Source organism: Aptenodytes patagonicus, chromosome 21 (assembly GCF_965638725.1).
Source record: "Aptenodytes patagonicus chromosome 21, bAptPat1.pri.cur, whole genome shotgun sequence".
NCBI classification, from domain to species: Eukaryota; Metazoa; Chordata; class Aves; order Sphenisciformes; family Spheniscidae; genus Aptenodytes; species Aptenodytes patagonicus.
In genome coordinates this window covers 5,387,012-5,404,545 of record NC_134969.1, presented here as the reverse complement: position 1 = coordinate 5,404,545, position 17,534 = coordinate 5,387,012, and the positions used below count along the sequence as shown (strand labels likewise).

The 17,534-nt window shown below is 55.2% G+C and overlaps 1 protein-coding gene across 2 annotated transcripts; it reads left to right on the top strand.

The window, feature by feature from the left end:
- The first annotated feature begins 226 nt into the window (after positions 1-226).
- MECR (mitochondrial trans-2-enoyl-CoA reductase) lies at positions 227-9,663 on the top strand. Of its 2 annotated transcripts, none has more exons than XM_076357406.1 (10): positions 227-480; positions 3,836-3,933; positions 4,079-4,210; positions 5,820-5,963; positions 6,047-6,149; positions 6,415-6,517; positions 6,813-6,886; positions 7,376-7,436; positions 7,918-7,990; positions 8,344-9,663. In XM_076357406.1, exons 1-10 carry the CDS (start codon positions 350-352, stop codon positions 8,505-8,507), a joined length of 1,083 nt encoding a protein of 360 aa, XP_076213521.1. In that variant the 5' UTR covers positions 227-349; the 3' UTR covers positions 8,508-9,663. The 2 variants fall into 2 exon arrangements, with proteins under 2 accessions (XP_076213521.1, XP_076213522.1); XM_076357407.1 differs by lacking the exon at positions 227-480 and adding an exon at positions 1,503-1,564.
- The last annotated feature ends 7,871 nt before the right edge of the window (positions 9,664-17,534 follow it).

The following is a 17,534-nucleotide window of genomic DNA, read 5'->3' as shown; positions in this document are numbered from 1 at the left end:
TGTGGCCGAGCCGCCTTAAGGCGGGCGGGGGGGCGGGGCCGACCCGGCGGGGGCGGGGCTGCCCTCGTGACGCGAGCGGCGGCCGCGCCGAGCTCAACCGAGTAGTGCCGAGCCGAGCCCAGCCCGGACCCAGCCGAGCCGAGCCGAGCCGAGCCGAGCCGAGCCGAGCCCGGACCCAGCCGAGCCGAGCCGAGCCGGACCGAACCGAACCCGGACCGGGACCGAACCGAGCCGAGCCGAGCCGGACCGGACCCAGCCGAGCCGGACCGGACCGAACCGAACCCGGACCGGGACCGAGCTGAGCCGAACCGAGCGGGACCGGAACCGGGCCGAGCCGAGCCGAGCCGGAATGCAGCGGGCGGCGGCGCGGGTGCTGCGCGGGGTGCGGCCCCCCCCCGTGAGGGCGCGCTCGGGCACGGCGCGGCCCCCCCCGCGGGGGCTGCTCTATGAGCGGCACGGGGAGCCCCCGGCCGTCGTGCAGTAAGTGGGGGGGGGGGGGGGGGGGTATGGCAGGGGGTGCAGGTATAGGGTGGGGGGTGCAGGTGGGGGGGGCTGTACTGGGGTGCATTGCGGTAGGGGGTGCAGGAGTGTGGGGGGGGCGAAGCTGGGGGTGCATTGCCAGGGGGTGCGGGGGGGGGGCTGTATTGGGGTGCATTGCGGTAGGGGGTGCAGGGGGGGGGGGCGAAGCTGGGGGTGCATTGCCAGGGGGTGCGGGGGGGGGGGGGGGCTGTACTGGGGTGCATTGCGGTAGGGGGTGTAGGTATGGGGTGGGAGCAAAGCTGGGGGTGCATTGCAGGGAGGGTGGGGGGCATAGGTATGGGGGTGCTAGCACAGGGGTGTGGGGTGGGGGTGCAGTGGGGAGGCGCGGATGGGGGTGTGGGTCTGGGGGTGCTGGCGGGCTGCTTTGGGGGCGCATTGCAGGCGGGGTCGGAGGTTCCCCACCCCAGGGGTGGCAGGGTGGGGATGGGGTGCAGCTCCCTGCAGGACCCCCGGGGCAGTGCCAAGGGTGCTCGGAGGCTTCCGAGGATGTGGGGGGATGCGGGGGGTGCCCCCCATTCCCCACGCCCCGCAGCATGCCGAGGTCTCGCGGGCAGATGCCAGGGTGGGGGGGGGAGGGGGTGTTGCTTCGGCAGGGCTTTGCCTTCCCGCCTCCCACCCGCCTGCTGCCGCTCCTTCAGTTTGCCTTAAAACCACGTGTTTTTACCAGGAAGCCCATTCTTGCTTAATTTGGGGTACGATGGCGAGGTCCGAGCCCCCAGCATCGCTGCGCCCCGGCTTCGTCCTCGGTTGCATCACACTGATGGGGTTTCTCTTTGAGGTCCCAATTATGGGACCAAGCCGGTGTCGTGCCCGTCGGCATCGCATCATTTTTGGGGACAGCGGCTGACGCTCGGCATCGCCATGGGATTTGCCTTCTAAAATGGCCAAAAAGGCCAGGGGAAAGTCACATTTTGGTGGATTTTATGCCTTTTTTTCAAGGGAGGAGACCTCGAGGACTTGCTGCCCTGCTTGAACTGGTTCAGGTCACCCCTAGGAATTTAGGACATGCCGATACGTTATCCGGGTGCGTGCAGACACCGAACCCCCGGGGTTTTTTTGAGGATGGACGATGGCTTTTTCTTACGACCGTTTAATTGTGCAACGGTGCTTATCACCGCTGACGGCTCCTGAGATTTGCTGCCTTCACCCCCTTGCTTGTGCAAGGCCGGTCTTCTGCTTCATGACTTCTCTTTTTAGCAGATTTCTGAAAATATCCGAGTTCCCGTAATGCTAAAGCGGGGCAGGACGAGCCGTAAAACCCCCGGCCAGCTGAAACACCAGCTTTTTTGCGCAACCTGCTGAATTTGTTAAGATTAGCGAGCGTCACTTTGCTTGGTGACACGGGATTTTGGTGGGTCGTTGGCTTTTAGCAGCCTCCATCAAAAACCTGTCCGTCTGTCTGATATAAATCTGATTTTTTTAATGGGATGGAAATCTGAGCAGTGGATTCATGCCCAAGGTGCTGGCACAGGGTTGATGCTGTGCAGAGGTGCTGCATGGTATTAACTTTAACCTCGATATTTAACCTCATTTAAGAAAAAGGGATTTCAATTAGTCGGACATACAGAGGGTGGCAAAACCCGAAATGATTTAATTTGCTGCCTAACAAGGCAGAAAAATATATACAGCGTGGAGATGGCATTGCTGGGGGCCGGGGAGCTGGAGGCGTGGGCGCCCACCAGCAGCAATGCCTCCGAATGGGTCCCTGCATCTTGTAATGCTGATTTGTATTTTATTTTTACTTTTTTTTTAAACCTGAAACAGGACGGAGTCACCGTGTTTTCCTGCCGAAGCCTTGCAGTTCGGTTCGAAGCGGGTTTGCAAGGAGCTAACTTCATCCTGCTAATTCTGGCGGGTGGTTTGCACAGCAGCCGCTGCTGCCTCCTGCGCACCTGGCTTCGTAATTCATAACCTTGCCAAAAACCGCGTGGTTTTGAGCAAAATCCACTGAAGTCAGGACTCTTGGTTGTACTCAGTGGCTGCAGGGCCGTATCCTGCACCTCGCTGATGCCAAACTCTCCAAGAGAGGTTTTTGGACCCTCCTGGGAGCCTCCCTCATGTCTCATCATCCTAATTGCTAATTAGGAGAGGAAAATACTCGTAAAAGCCAGAGACCTCGTGAGATGGCTGGGCAGGGTCGGGACAGCCGGAGTGACGGCGAGGGGGGGGATTTGCATGCTGCAGACGGAGGATTTCTGTGCTTGGGGATGCACCCGTGTAGCAAGGATGCTCAGCAAAGGTGCAGGCTGTGGGCTTTCTGTTTGGGTGGCTGCTGCTGAAAGCAAGAGCTGGAGCCTGATGCCCTCACCCAAAACCGTTACTGGAGCGTGTGTAGCACCTAGAGCCAGAGCTGCAGCCGGCGATGGAAATTCCCATGTGCTAAAAGCCTTCTGACGCGCGCACGGTGCTATTGAATTCAAACCTCCAAGTCATCTCCAAATCTGCCGGGCAGCTTGGAGGAGGGAAGGGGCAAACCACTTTGCCAGCACAGGCCAAGCCATGAAAAGAAATTCGGTGTATCGTGCCTAACGACACGTACTTTGCGGCGTGTGATTGCGGCAAATAGCTGCTCTTAAAAATTGGCAGCCTTTGCAGAGCCCCCCAGCTCATTTAAATGTAGTTAAAATTGCCTTCCATCTTGCAAACGGGCACGGCTGGATGGGTTTGCCCTGGCTGGGAGATGGGTCAGGCAAGTCATCGAGCCCCCGGTTCCTCTTTCCCCTTGGTCTGTGTCGTGGTGCTGCTGGGTTTTCTGGAAGAGCTTTTCCCTCCCCTTGCAAGACCCAAGGTATCCCAAAAGTTTTATATTGCAATTCCCCCGGGGCCATGGACGCCGGCAGGATGCGTTTGTGGGGGGAGATGAGCTAAATTACCCAGCCCCGCTCTTCCCTCGGTGGAAGAGCATCTTCATCGCATTTAAAACAGCCTCATGGCAAAGGGGTTGGGGACGTCGTCCCTCTTGGAGGGGCTTTTCTCTGTGCGAGGAGTATTTGGGGTTTGTTCCTAAGCCCGGCTAAAGGTGTGAGGTTTAGGGGTGGATACGGGCATTGCTGCCTGCTGCTCCCTGGGGACAGAGGAGTCTCGATGGGGTCGTCTTAAGTTGGATGTTGGGTTTCTTCACTGGAGGAGACCAGGCTACAGCAACGTAGATGAGATGGGGAACACGGTGCTGTTTATTTTAAGTCTAATGTGTCGTGTAGGTGATACCGGCATCTCTTTCCAGCTTCAACCAAGGTGCAGAAGACATCAGCCAAGCCTGTAGTAATGCACTTTTCCTTTGTGTCTCCCTGTTCAGGCTAAAGGACCTCGAGGTGGCCGAGCTGGGGGACTCCGATGTCCACGTCAAGATGTTGGCAGCCCCCATCAACCCCGCCGACATCAATATGATCCAAGGTAACGCGCCGGCTGCATCTTCTTTGCATATTGATTCTTGCGGGATGCTCCCGGTGGGATGTCTCGGAGGGTTTGGAGCCGGCTCCTGGGATGGGGAGGTCTGGGGTATGACGGGTTCCACAGCTCACCTCTGGCTTCCCGGCAGGGACCTACGCCATCCTCTCCCCGCTGCCGGCCGTGGGAGGGAACGAAGGTGTTGGGGAAGTGCTGGAGGTCGGGCGTCGTGTGGCGGCTCTGAAACCCGGGGACCGGGTCATCCCGGCGGGCGCTGGCCTCGGTAAGTGCGTACCCCGGCATCCTCGGTGCCAGGAGCCACGGCACCGCTGGATCCTTGCTCACTGGCAAGGTCCTCCTCTGCATCCCCCCGCCTGCAAAGCATCTTCTCAGGGGATTTTTGGGATGCTTGAGCCCGCCGGGAGCTGCCCAAGCCTGCACGGAGAGCAAACCTGTGGTCATGCTCTCATGCGAACCGATGCCTGGGGAGCTGTTGTGGGGATTTTGGGGGTCCCAGAGCAAAACCGCTGCTCTCCAAAGCACCATTTTTGTTGGATGTGGGTAGAGCCACGTGCCCCTCCCGCTTACAGCAATTACATCTAATTGGATGTGACTTAAAATGGGAAAAAAAAAAAAGCTCCATTAGAGAATGTTCCGCGCGAGGGAAGCAGCAGTTGGAACCCATTTAGTGCCGTATTAGCGTAATCATCAATATAATGAGCTGGATGGTCTCAGACTAGAAGCATCGGGATAACCGCTGGAGCTGCACAAAGGCATCTTCATTTCTTACCTGTTTATATCTTGGTTTTAAGTTTTATTCTTTCTGCCATGTATTTTTATTTTTAATGGTTTGTTTTTTTTTTCTTTAAAGCGAGCTCGATACCTCAGCTCGATCCCCAGCCACAGCGGGTGATGCTGCTGGTCCTCTGCGGAGGCAGGGGGGCTGCGGGGAAGGATGGGGGTCCCCGGGGAAGGGGCTCCTGTGCACGGGACACATGCAATGCAAAAACCCGGAGCACTTGCAGTAGGAGCGGTAGCGATGCCATTGCGTATGCTAAACTTGAGTTTAGAAATAATCTGCTTTTCTATAGCATAGGCCTTTTATGGGGCTTCTGTGCCGTTATAAAGCATCGCAGCAATCTGTTCTTCTCTGGAAACAACCGCGTTTTGTCACATCTACTTAGACCTTCTTTAAAGACCCAGGATAAAGCATTTAACCTGTGCAGGGTCATGGTTACATCTCATTACAGTTTTCTCCTTAATAGTGCTCTGATGGGAAAGCATGGGAACTTATTTTCCAACAAATGTCTCTTGTGCTCCTCCAAAATGCCAAGGGCCAGAAAAATTGTCGGTTCTGGTTTGGTGTAACAGCTTGTTCCTTGCCTATTTCTTCTTAAAAGGCTTTTTTGCTTAATGGGAGAAGGAAAGCTATCTAGTTAAGATCCAAATGTGATATTTTTAAGCATTAAAAAAAAAGTAAATGAATGATAGGGGGTTAAATCGGATATAAATATAGAGAGACTAAATCTAAGTAAATTGGCTTTGACTATATGGGCTCATCCGTAGCATGGGGAGTATTTCCATTAGCTCTGCACACACTCCCCGTGCCCATTTCCCATTTTCCTCTGGGAAATGATTAGACTTTGCTGGGTGATAAATCTCAGTGGGCAGCAGGGGATCCATCCCCTGCCTCTCGCAATATTTTGGTCATACCCATACGGGAAAATGTTTCATAATTCACTCTCCAGGATTTAGACGGTGCACGGTGTGGTGATGCTGCAGCGACCGGCGTTAAGGCTATGGCCTGAGCTGAGGTCTCATAACATTTTCCTTTCCTTGCCCACCTTCCTGCTGCTCTGCCTGCGCTGGCTGCGATGCTGCCGGTACCCCAGGGACGTGGCGGACGCAGGGGGTGTTTCCCGAGGAGGTGCTGCTGAAGGTGCCCAGCGACATCCCGGTGCTGTGCGCCGCCACCCTGAGCGTCAACCCCTGCACGGCATACCGCATGCTGGCCGACTTCGAGACCCTGGCGCCGGGTAAGGCTTTGCAGGGTGGAAAGAAATCCAGGTGGATTTGCCAGTCGCTTCTGCAATGAAAATCTGAATTTATTTATATCCAGGTGACTCCGTCATCCAGAACGCCGCCAACAGCGGCGTGGGCCAGGCTGTTATCCAGATTGCCAAAGCCTCTGGCATCAAGACCATCAACGTGGTGAGGGACAGGTGGGTCCCCTGGGAAAGGAGAAGGTCTCCTGCGGGGCAGGAGCTGCCCTTGGCCTGGGCTGGAGGTTGGCATGAGGTCAGGCAAGTTTGAGAGCTGGATCGGGTCATCCTGCCCATCCAACCCAGGATTTTCTCCTGTTTGCTCCTCCGAGGTATCCTCCAGCCTCTGCCCTGTTGTCCCCAAGCTACGTCTGAGCAGGAGGGAGGAGAAGGTGGCACTCTGCTTTCTGGATCATCGAGTCTTCTTTTTATTTTCCTCCCCTAGACCTGATCTCCCAAAGCTGGTGGAGAGGTTGATGGCCCTGGGCGCAGACCACGTCGTCACGGAGGAGATGCTGAGAAAGCCAGAGATGAAAGATATATTTAAGGTACCTCAATGCTGATCCCACTGGAGAGACTTGTCTGGGGCTGTCCCTGCGGTTCAGCGCTGCGGGGAAAGGTGCAGGGATGGTGGGAAGGACAAATCTCTCTCTAGATCAGGATTTAGCCCCAGAAGTTGAGCACTTTTGCTGCTACTGCAAGGGCCAGATCATAGATTTTAGCTCTACGACTCTTAGTTGCCCCCAGGTAAATGTTGAGGTTAAGGCAGTTGCTCCCTCAGGAACCGCGGTCCCATCCTCAGGAGCCCTAAAATCTGGGAACCTTCTTAATAAACTCTTGCAGAGCATCCCGAAGCCCCGGCTCGCCCTGAACTGCGTCGGAGGCAAAAGCACTACGGACATGCTGCGGCATCTGCAGTAAGTTTGGCTGGGTGGTGGCTTGGGCACGGGCTCGGGGACAGCAGCTGGCACCGGAGGGTCCTGCTCCAGAGCCCCCAGAGTGCAAGAGGTGGCCGGAGATGTTGTTAGCTGATGTTGGTCATCACTGAAGTTTTGGAGAGGGGAGATGAGTGGAAAAGAAGTGGGTTTGGAAAATAGCAGTGACTTAAAGTTAACCCATCATCACCAACGCTGCCGGCGGCTGGAGGCAGCTGAGGTCCAGTTAGGAAGGTCCACCAGGTCCTGGCCAGGTATAACGGGTGTATTTAGCTGCAAATTCACCTAATGGTGCACGGGAGCGAGAGGGGAGCTCTGGAAAGTGGAGTCTGAGGGGGAACTGGGGGAACCCTTGGTGCGAGAACAGCCCCGTCGGTGCAGCAGTGGGGTTGGGTACGGCAGAGGGAGAGGTTACGAGGTCAAAGCTGCACATTGGGGACCGCATAACCGAATACCCCCTTCTTCTTCCAGGCCCAAAGGGACCGTGGTCACCTACGGGGGGATGGCAAAGCAGCCCGTGATGGTGCCTGTGGTGAGTACTGGGGATGCTCTTCATTTCCCTCGGGGCATGTCCCCTGTGCCCCGCTGCTGACGTCCCCGTCCCTTTGGCACCGCAGGAGCTCAGCTCTCGCCTGCCTACAGCGAGAGGGTTCATCTTCTGCCGCTGTCAGCTGCTTGGATGTCAAATTCAGAGCCTCCAACCTTCTTTTTTTGTAACTGATGGGGTCCGTTACGGGACGAGCCGCTTTGCATCCCAGCGCGAGTCTCTTGGCTTTATTTATGGAGGATTTGGGCTGCTGTGAAATCCCAGCAGGGAAATGGCTCCGCAGACGCCAAGCATCAAACCTGCCCTGACTCCACGCCTCGGAGTCGCATCTCTGCATCCCCGCTGTGCCCTGACTCACAAATGAGCGGGCTAACGAAGGAGCGAGGAGCCTCATTGCCACCTTCCACCGCTGTCACGCTGGGAGGGGACAGGTCTCACCTGGGTGCGCGGTTCCCTTTCTCCGCAGAGCGCGTTCATCTTCCGGGACTTGCGGCTCCGCGGCTTCTGGATGACCCAGTGGAGGAAGGACCACGCGCAGGGTGAGCTGGATGGGTGCTGAGGGACGGCACCGGTGCGGCGGGTTGGCATGGGAACGGGTTGCTGACCCGCCATGCCGGTGCCGTCCTCTTTGCTCTTACTTGTGTCATGAGTGCTGATAGTCCTCAGGGAGGGTGAAACGCTGGCGCTGGGCGGTGTGGCTCGGGCAGGGACCATGCCACCATGCAGGGGGCTCTTGCCCCATCCCACGTGCCCAAGCTGGGAGCACATCGCACCCTGGCATCCCTGGGACCCTGTAGGGCTTCAGGCGGGTGTTTGCCGGGGACGGTGGGTGGCTCTGGCACGGCGCAGGCGCGGGACGCGCAACGGTGAGAGCCCCCTCCTTCCCTTGCAGACCAGGAGGGCCTGGCCAGCATGATGGACGCCGTGTGCCAGCTCATCCGGAGGGGGCAGCTCACCGCGCCGGCCTGCACCGAGGTCCCGCTCCAGGACTACAAGGCAGCACTGGAGGCATCCATGAAGCCCTTCACGTCCTCGAAGCAGATCCTTCTCCTCTGACCCCCCGAGGCCTCGGCTCGTGGGCAGCGGCGGGCTGAGCCCAGTGCTGCTCCACTCCACCACAGCCAAGCTTTCCCTTGCTGCCTTGTCCGCAGACGAGAGATGCTTAGGGGAAAAACCTCCAGATCCATTGATTTTTCTTTTCTTCCTTTTTTTTCTTTTTTTTTTTTTTTTTAACTTTTGAGTGCCCACTTGAAGTTTTAAAAGCCTCTGCAGCTTTGCATAGACAGCAGCGTGCGTAATTGCTTCTGAAGGGAGGCTGCAATCTTGCTTTAGCTGGCGTGAGTTCGGGTGCAAGAGAAAGCTCAGGGAGCCCGGGGACGGCGGCTCGCTTGGCTCAGGGTGTCAAAAGAGCAGCAGTTCCCCCTCACGTGTGTTTTTGGGGCTGGGGGGGCTGAGCCATCGCCTCCTGCCTGGCTTAGCAGCTGGGCAGTGTTCTGCTGTTTGCACTGTCCCTCCGGGTGATTTTTTGGCTGCTTTTGGGTGACTGCAGGGCAGCACGGGGCTGGTCGCTGCCCGTCTCCCAGCCGGCACGGCCCCCCCTGCGCCGCTGCAGCCTCTGAGCCACTTCCACGTGTCCCCCCCCCCCTCCAAGTTCAGCAGCCAAGTGCCCCTGGGCTGGGGGCACTCCCCACATTGAATTGCAGAGAAAAACCAAATTTTTAAATTTATTTTTCACTATTTAATTTTTTTTTTTTTAATTTTTCTCTGCCCAGCCCATGCGATGCTGGCAAGGCGGGGGCAGGAGACGCCCATGCAGGCTGGAGGACGGGGGCACAAAGGACTTTTCCAGCCCCTGGCATCACTTCATCTCAAAAATGAACTCAAACAGGAGGGGGAAAAAAAAAAAAAAGAGAAATACGAAGTTACCAAGTACCAGCCAGCGCTGCCGCACCAGCGGGAGCTGTAAGACGCTGTCGTCCCTTCGGGGACAGCCCTGGGGTGGTGGCGTTCAAGGTGGGGTCAGGACTCACCCAGCAGGTCACAGCCGGACACTTGCAGGGCAAGGGGGACTTTTTGCAATACCTGGACTTGAATTCAGTTTTGCTGCTGTTCCCGCTGCTACTACTGATCGTGACAAGAACCTCTTGGAAATCAACGTCTAATATACATATATTTTTTTTTAAGATGCTGCTAATAAATGTTTCTGTGCTCAGTCCGGCGTGTGAGGGTGTGCAGGGGATGCGCGGCATCAAGAATGGGCAAACACAGCGCACCGGGCTCCCCTCCTGCCTGGCCCTTTCCACGTCCTCAATCCTGGGGATTTTCCATCCTATAAAGCTTTAATTACAACTGCACGTAAGCAGTTAGCGCCCTGCTAAAAGCGGCTGCAGGATGGATGTGGTTTTGGGCAGACAGGGCTGGCTCTGCCCCATTAGCGCCTGTCGGGCACCAAAACCAGCATTTCTTGCCCCAAATCTGTGCCCCCAGACAGACAAAGACACATTACCCCCCCAGTTATTGCAATGGGAAGGATGAGGCCCATCCTCAGGGCAACAGGGCAGGGGGACAAGAGCCGTAAGTCCCTTCAAAAGCCATTTTGAAGCAACACGCCGTTCATTTTAATTTCAATTTTTGGTCTTAATTTCAATATTCAGCGGGGGGGGGGCAGCTGCTGGTGATGTCCCTTAGCTCCATGGCCAGCAAAGCCCTGGGACAAGGGGCTGGTGCCTGGGTGGGGGGACGCCTGCCCGGCCTTTCGAGGTCCATTGCAAGCGGCAGAGAAACCCCAGGTTATTTATTCGCCCCCAAATTGGCGGCCACCCCTGTCCCTCTGCTCGCCCCTGGGTTCAGGGTTGGAAGAGGACGGTCCTGAGCTGCAAGGAGATGAGGTGCTGTGAGTGCGATACACGCCTTTACCCCTTCTTCCCACAGTGGCTCCACCAGTAAAGCCAGAGCCACAACCAGTCTCATCCACACTCGCCAGAAGAGTGAAAATCCCGAAGGTGTGCTGTAAAGCTTCGTAAAACCCAGTGGCAGAATAAGTGGGGGGAGAAACTCCTTGTGCCCCTGCTCAGGAGCGAGGTTCAGCTCTGCTCAACCCTATTAGACAGCAGAGAATCCACATGGCAGCAGTTGCAAAAAAAAAAACCCATCGATTTAAGACAACTTGCCGCGGGATGGGGTGGGATTTTGGCAACCTGGCTGCTCATGGCTTGGACGGGTGTACTCTTCTCTGGGTAAAACACTGGCTGGACGGCCGGGCCCAGAGAGTTGTGGTGAATGGAGTTACATCCAGTTGGCGGCCGGTCATGAGTGGTGTTCCCCAGGGCTCAGTACTGGGGCCGGTCTTGTTCAATATCTTTATTGATGATCTGGATGAGGGGATCAAGTGCACCCTCAGTCAGTTTGCAGATGACACCAAGTTGGGCGGGAGTGTTGATCTGCTCGAGGGTAGGAAGGCTCTGCAGAGGGACCTGGACAGGCTGGATCGATGGGCCCAGGCCAACTGTATGAGGTTCAACAAGGCCAAGTGCCGGGTCCTGCACTTCGGCCACAACAACCCCATGCAGCGCTACAGGCTTGGGGAAGAGTGGCTGGAAAGCTGCCTGGCGGAAAAGGACCTGGGGGTGCTGGTCGACAGCCGGCTGAACATGAGCCGGCAGTGTGCCCAGGCGGCCAAGAAGGCCAATGGCATCCTGGCCTGTATCAGAAATGGTGTGGCCAGCAGGAGTAGGGAAGCGATCGTGCCCCTGTACTCGGCCCTGGTGAGGCCGCACCTCAAATACTGTGTTCAGTTTTGGGCCCCTCACTACAAGAAGGACGTCGAGGTGCTGGAGCGTGTCCAGAGAAGGGCAACGAGGCTGGTGAGGGGTCTGGAGAACAAGTCTGATGAGGAGCGGCTGAGGGAACTGGGGTTGTTTAGCCTGGAGAAAAGGAGGCTGAGGGGAGACCTCATCGCTCTCTACAACTCCCTGAAAGGAGGTTGTAGCGAGGTGGGGGTCGGTCTCTTCTCCCAAGGAACAAGCGATAGGACGAGAGACAATGGCCTCAAGTTGCGCCAGGGGAGGTTTAGATTGGACGTGAGGAAAAATGTCTTCACCGAAAGGGCTGTAAAGCACTGGAACAGGCTGCCCAGGGAAGTGGTGGAGTCACCATCCCTGGAGGTGTTTAAAAGACGTGTAGATGTGGTGCTTGGGGACATGGTTTGTTGGTGGCCTTGGCAGTGTTAGGTTAACGGTTGGACTCGATGATCTTAAGGGTCTTTTCCAACCTAATGATTCTGTGATTCTGTGACAATCCGTGCAACAGCTGGACTGTGGCTGAGGGTCTTGCTGGAGAGGGTCGGGGGAAGGAAAGGTCCATCTTGCCATTGCTGCTATTTGAAAGTGGTTTTTGATTGCACACTCCTATCAGTAAAAAATTTTTGAGCATACACCCCCCCTGATTTTAATTTATTTGTTTACTTATTATGTATTCATTTATTTATATGTAGTAGTATTATTATTTGTCTATTTATAAATCATACATATGTTCTCCTGTACTAATATATTAGGTACCCTATAAGACATACACAGGCAGTAGAAATTAAAAAAGTAGGCAATAAAGATGAACAATATTTGGAAACATTTTTTTTATGTTACGCTATTAATGGTACAACCCCCCTTTTTGCTCTTGCTAAAAAAATACCGTTAATAACAACAATGTTTTATAGCGAGGGCTCTGTGATTGCCTGCGCTTCATTAGCTTTGAAAATCTTGGTTTAGCGCTTTGTGACACGGCCATCCGAAGGGCTGGTTCTAAGTCCAGTTTATTTTGATACGTGGTTTTAATGACCGTCACTGCTGAAAAAAATTCCTCACGCAGATGTGTAGATGCAAGTGGAAGAAGTGCGTCGTCGGCTGCGCTTATGAAACCCCGATACTTGGTTTTCCATCCATCCACTGCTTAGGCAAAGGGTTTTCCTGGCTGGTAAATGTCCATCCTCCCCGGCGTCAGCCAGTTGCGCCTGCAGACTAACAGGAAGGTGTTGCGTTTTGGGGTTTTGGCAAATGCTCTCTCCATAGCACGAGTTTCTTTCAAAAAGCAGTTACTTTCTCACTCGTCGTTCAAAGGGCACGTCACCTTGGCGGGGCGCCTTAAGTGTGTTTATTTTTTGGACGATATCTGCTCGGCAGCATACTACTGACAGCAGCTGGTCATCAGCAAGTTTGCAATGCTTATCTTTTTGTAAAATAAAACTCCTTTAAGTTTAACAGCTCTTTTAAGCCCTTCGCCGCAAGATAAGCAGCAAATCTCCGTGTGGTGCGAGAGGTTTTCATGGTTGCTCCCTGTCTCCTTCCAACATATTGTAAAGAAGCCATTTACTGTTGAGAATATACCATCTCTGCATGAGAATATATGAATAAAATGGAAACAAATAGAAGTTTGAATATTTCCTTCCCACGTCCCGATGGATTGTCTTGCACACCCCACTTTGGAGACCAGTGGCCTGGGAGACCTAAGTGAGGAACGGTCTGGGTGTCCTCTGCTGGAGAGCGTGTTGCAAGCCCAGAAGTCTTCAACACCTCGTTCGGTACAAGTGACGCCCCCCTCTCTGGATTAGCGTTTTTAACATTCATGGAGCGTTCCCGCGTTGATCTGCTTCTCAGTGACTTTGTGCAGACCTGGAAAGCTCTCAGATGCTATTGAAGTTCTCCAATTCCCGTAACCCAAGCCACCGACTCAGCAATACCTATTTTAAAGTCATGGGGACAAGGCGTGGGATGAAATACATCTGTCTGCTGCTTCCCGGTGCCAGTTGAATTGGCTGTTGTCCTCTTCATCTGGCGTACGGATGCTTAACATGGGAGGTGGAACCACATACTCAGCTCTCGTACCTTGGGACCTAATTTGGGGAAACTTTTCGCGATCGGACTGTGTTCTGTAGCGCTGCGTGTTGACTGTGAACCTATGAGCTGGTGATGTAATTTCTCATGAGCACTGTCAGCTTTTGCTCAAATGGCTGTGAAGTGTGGAGCGTCCACCGCAGCCGGTGTTACAGGCCTGCTCTCACCAAAAAACGAAATTCCCTGTTCTGTGGAAAGGAAGGGGACCATGATGTAGCATCTCGTTTAAATGCTTCGGTGAAAGCCTCTTCTCTAAAGGAAGCCTCAGTAAAGGGTGCTGGGAGAGGTTCTTCCTCCAGTAAGCCCAGCGTGTGACTCCTGTAGGACAGCTTTATGGCTTTGCCAGCTGCAATGCTGTAGTTCTGTCCCCAGGTGTGATGTAGGATGGGCAGGAGAAGCCCAAGCCCGCTCCCTGCAGCCCCGCTGCCCCTGGCCCCTGGTCTGAGCTGGGGGAGGAAGGGGCACGGGCTCCCCAAGAGCTCTGAGGGATTGCTTTGGTTTGAGTGGCCCTGGGTGCTGGTGCAGCTCCCGGATTAGCCCCAGGCTGGCCTGGTGCTGGGCTTTGCCGAGTGCAGCGCCGGTGCCTGGGGCCTTTGGCTTTCCTGGGCTGGAGCCAAACCCTTCATGTCCCTGCAGGCAACCCCCGGCCCGGGTGTGGAGACAGTGACCGTGAGACTGTAGAGACAGGGCAAGGCAACTTGAAAAGATTTATTATCGAGAACAACAAACAACGTATCGTTACTAACTCCTATAATAAGGTAGTTCTACCCCTATGACGCTTACTGGCTACCTAAGATCTCTGCTGTTTCTAGTCCAGCCCCCGTTGGGGTCCAACCCCGTTGCCGGCAGCTGCGGCATTTGGGCCGCAGGTGCAGGTTGGGCAGTGGCGGTGGGTGGGAGCTTGGCCGTGCGGTGGCCCTGGCACGGGAGCGGCAGAAGGTGCTGCCAGTATGGCCGTCGCAAACCACGGCGCGCAGAACGGAGGCAGGCCAGCCCCGGGGACCTGCATAGCAGCTAGATTTGTCTGCCCAGATGGAAGTGTGGGGAGTCCCACGGCTGGTGTGAAGGGACTGTTGGGGGCAGGAGGTGTGACAGGGTGTGGTGACGCCGTGGATGGAGCAGGAGCCGCCTCCTGGATGCCGGCGGGGCTGTGGCTGCAGTGCCGTTTTGGTGGGGGTGGAGCGGCACTGCCCGTCCGGGCGGTTGTGTCAGCCCGTGGCTCGGTCGGTGTGGAGCTGGGGGTTGCAGCTGTCTGGGTGTCGTTCGCCGCCGCCGCAGCTCCTACCGCCGGCTGAGCATCAGGTCGTCTTCTTCTCAGGTGGTCTTTCTTCATCGTGGGGCCCAGCGGGGATGCAGCCGGGGCGCTCTTTCTTTCACCAGCACTTTGCGTGCACATCCTGAGGAGGTTGGGGTAATCTCTCCGAAAAACGGGTTGTAGTAGAAGAGCAGCTACAAAACGCCAAGGAGAGGAGTTAGTTGCCATCATTTCAAGAAGGAGAAAGACAGAGGTGCGATAACTGAGCGTTTGCCTCAGCAAAGACGACCACGGGTATTAAAAAGGACTCTCCGGGGCATTCTAAACCTCAAGTTTGGGCTGGCTAAAATGTTGGGCTAGGGTTTTGCTGAGTAATAACCACCCTTGTGTTTTTGGCATGTGGGAGCAGAGAAGTGTAGGATTTTCAAAAGCCTAAAAACCGAGGGAGAAACCCAAATGCTACCAGTTTTCAGGCACCTCAGCATGGAATGGGCATGCCAGGAATCATGCTGATGCTGACGTGTATCTTGTCAGCATTCAGCAGATGCCGCAAGAAGATTTAAACTTTTGGTGCGGCCGGATACAGAGCAAGCACAAAAAAAGCATGATACGATGGGACTGTGTTTCCGTTTCACAGATTCAAAGTAAGCAGAAATAACCAAATTCTATTTTATCAGCTTTTCTGCTCCTCCGAAATCCTGCGTCGAGAATTCCTGAAAAGGACCCGCGGGTCAAAATCAGGCCGTTTGCTCCCATCCCCATCTCCTACCTTGCAAGGGCTTATTTTATCTGCACGTGAACCTCTGCCCCCGGAATGTCCCGAGGGTTCTTTCGTGTGCGGAGGAACCGACGACGTACCTTGCCCAGAGCAGAACCTGCTGCCGCTACTGCTTGCAGCTCCTCGATGGAGGCAGATACGAGAGCATCCCCTTCCATTCTGCAGAAGCCGTGGAGGTTAAGCTGGAGAATGAAGCCTCTCATGGACTCGGTTTCAAAGATCTTCAGGGGTCCCCTCCTCCCCAGCACTTCCTTTCTGAAGAGTTTTTCTGCGATCACGACGCAGTTTCCATCGTCGCCCCACCAGATTGACTGGAAGCGATGGCTGCCGACGATCTTCCAGAGCTTCTGGAGGAACAGGCGGGCTGAAGACGGCTTGGTGTTGGCAGAGATCTCCTCCCAGAAATGAAAGCGTATGATGGGGGCCCAAGATTCGTCAGGCAAACCTTGAAAGGCGTTTTCTCCTGGGAGAGGTCCGGCGGCAGCATGCCAAGATGTTCCCCTATCGCCTCCTGGATGGTCAGGAGATGTTGAAGCCGCCCACCAACCTGGCTCCTCTGGGTCGGAAGCCCAGGATGTCTCTGGTGAAGGCGGCTCCATTTTAACTACTTTCTTCACAGCTTGGCTGAAACTTCCAGCCATGGCCCTTTCCCTGAGCAGCCGGGCTTGGTCCTGCCGGTCAGCAGGATGATGGGCTCTGGCGCCAGCTGCCTGGGAAGTTCTCCATGTCACCGTGACGCCTGTGTTGCATCATGGTGACCTGACAGTGCGGCGCCCGTCTCCTGGCAACGGGAAGTGGAAGACAGAAGAAATTGCTAGAAAGCCCTGTTTTCTTTTCACGGGGAGAGCTGTTTTGAGCCAAGAAGTGAATCCAGCTGTGTTTGCATTTGGTCTGTCCTGCTAGGACAGTGCTGCGTCCCGCTGCCCCGGGGAGTTGGTCCCCAGGGAGGGATGGGGAAGGCTGCAGCGTTGGGCCTCAAAGTGCCCCAGACCTGAAGTTTTTCCCTTGGGCACCTTCCGCCCAAGGTGCAGAAATACCCGTACCCTCCTCTATGGAATAGCCCCTGCTGAGTGATTTCGGTAGCGCTGCCTCCGTCGTGGCTGTCCACGGACCCAGGTGATGCTCTCAGCGTTCAGCAGGCTCTCCGTGGCTGCTTTGTAGAACGAAGTACAAGTGAAACGCCACCTGAACACATCTTGCAATTGAAATAAACTGGTGCTCCCTTTCTTGGGAAATAAATAAATAAAATGAAAATAAATATGAATAAAATAAATAAAATAAATGAAATAAATGAAATAAATGAAATAAACCCCCGCCCCTTTCTTGGCTTGGGTTCCTCTGCTTTTCTTTGCTACAGAACCTTTAGAACCCAAAGCAGGAGGCTCCATGATGTTCTCTCAACCTTTTGTCCGGCTATCAACCCGCTCCTCTGAGTCGGGGGAGCACGACTGCGGGAAGAGCGACTTTCCATCTGTGGGCAGCGAAATTGTAAGGGCCCAGTTGCGTCAGCTGACTGTTCCTAAGTCCGTGGGGCCTGACGGGCTTCGTCCCGGAGCACTTGATGAGCTGGCGGGCGTTATGGCAGGACCGCTCTCGATCGTCTACCAAAGGTCTCGGGGGTCTGGGGAGTTCCCTGCTGACTGGAAGCTAGCCAGTGTTGTTCCCGTCTACAAGAGGGCGTGAGGGAAGACCCAGGAAACTACAGAGCTGTTAGTCTGAGCTCAGTACCCGGAAAAATGATGGAGCAGATCATAGCGGGTGCTGCTGAAAGGCATTTAAAGACCAATGCAATCATCAGGCACAGTCAAGAGGGGTTCACCAAGGGAAAGCCCTGTTTAACTGCTCTTATATCCTTCTTTGATAAGGTCACCCGCCTCGCGGATGAAGGAGAGGCGGTGGGTGTAGTTTTTCTGGATTTTCATAAGGCTTTTGATGCTGTCCCTCACCAGCATCCTTCGGGACAAGTTGTCCAGCTGTGAGATGAGCAAGTACAGGGTGCGGCGAGTGAAGAACTGGCTGGCGGCAGGGCTCCAAGGGTTGTGGTGAATGGGGCAACCCCTGTCTGGGGACCGGTCACCAGCGGTGTTCCTCAGGGCTCAGTCCTAGGGCTGGTTCTGTTCAGCGTTTGTATCGGCGGTCTGGATGCAGGAGTGTAATGCACCATT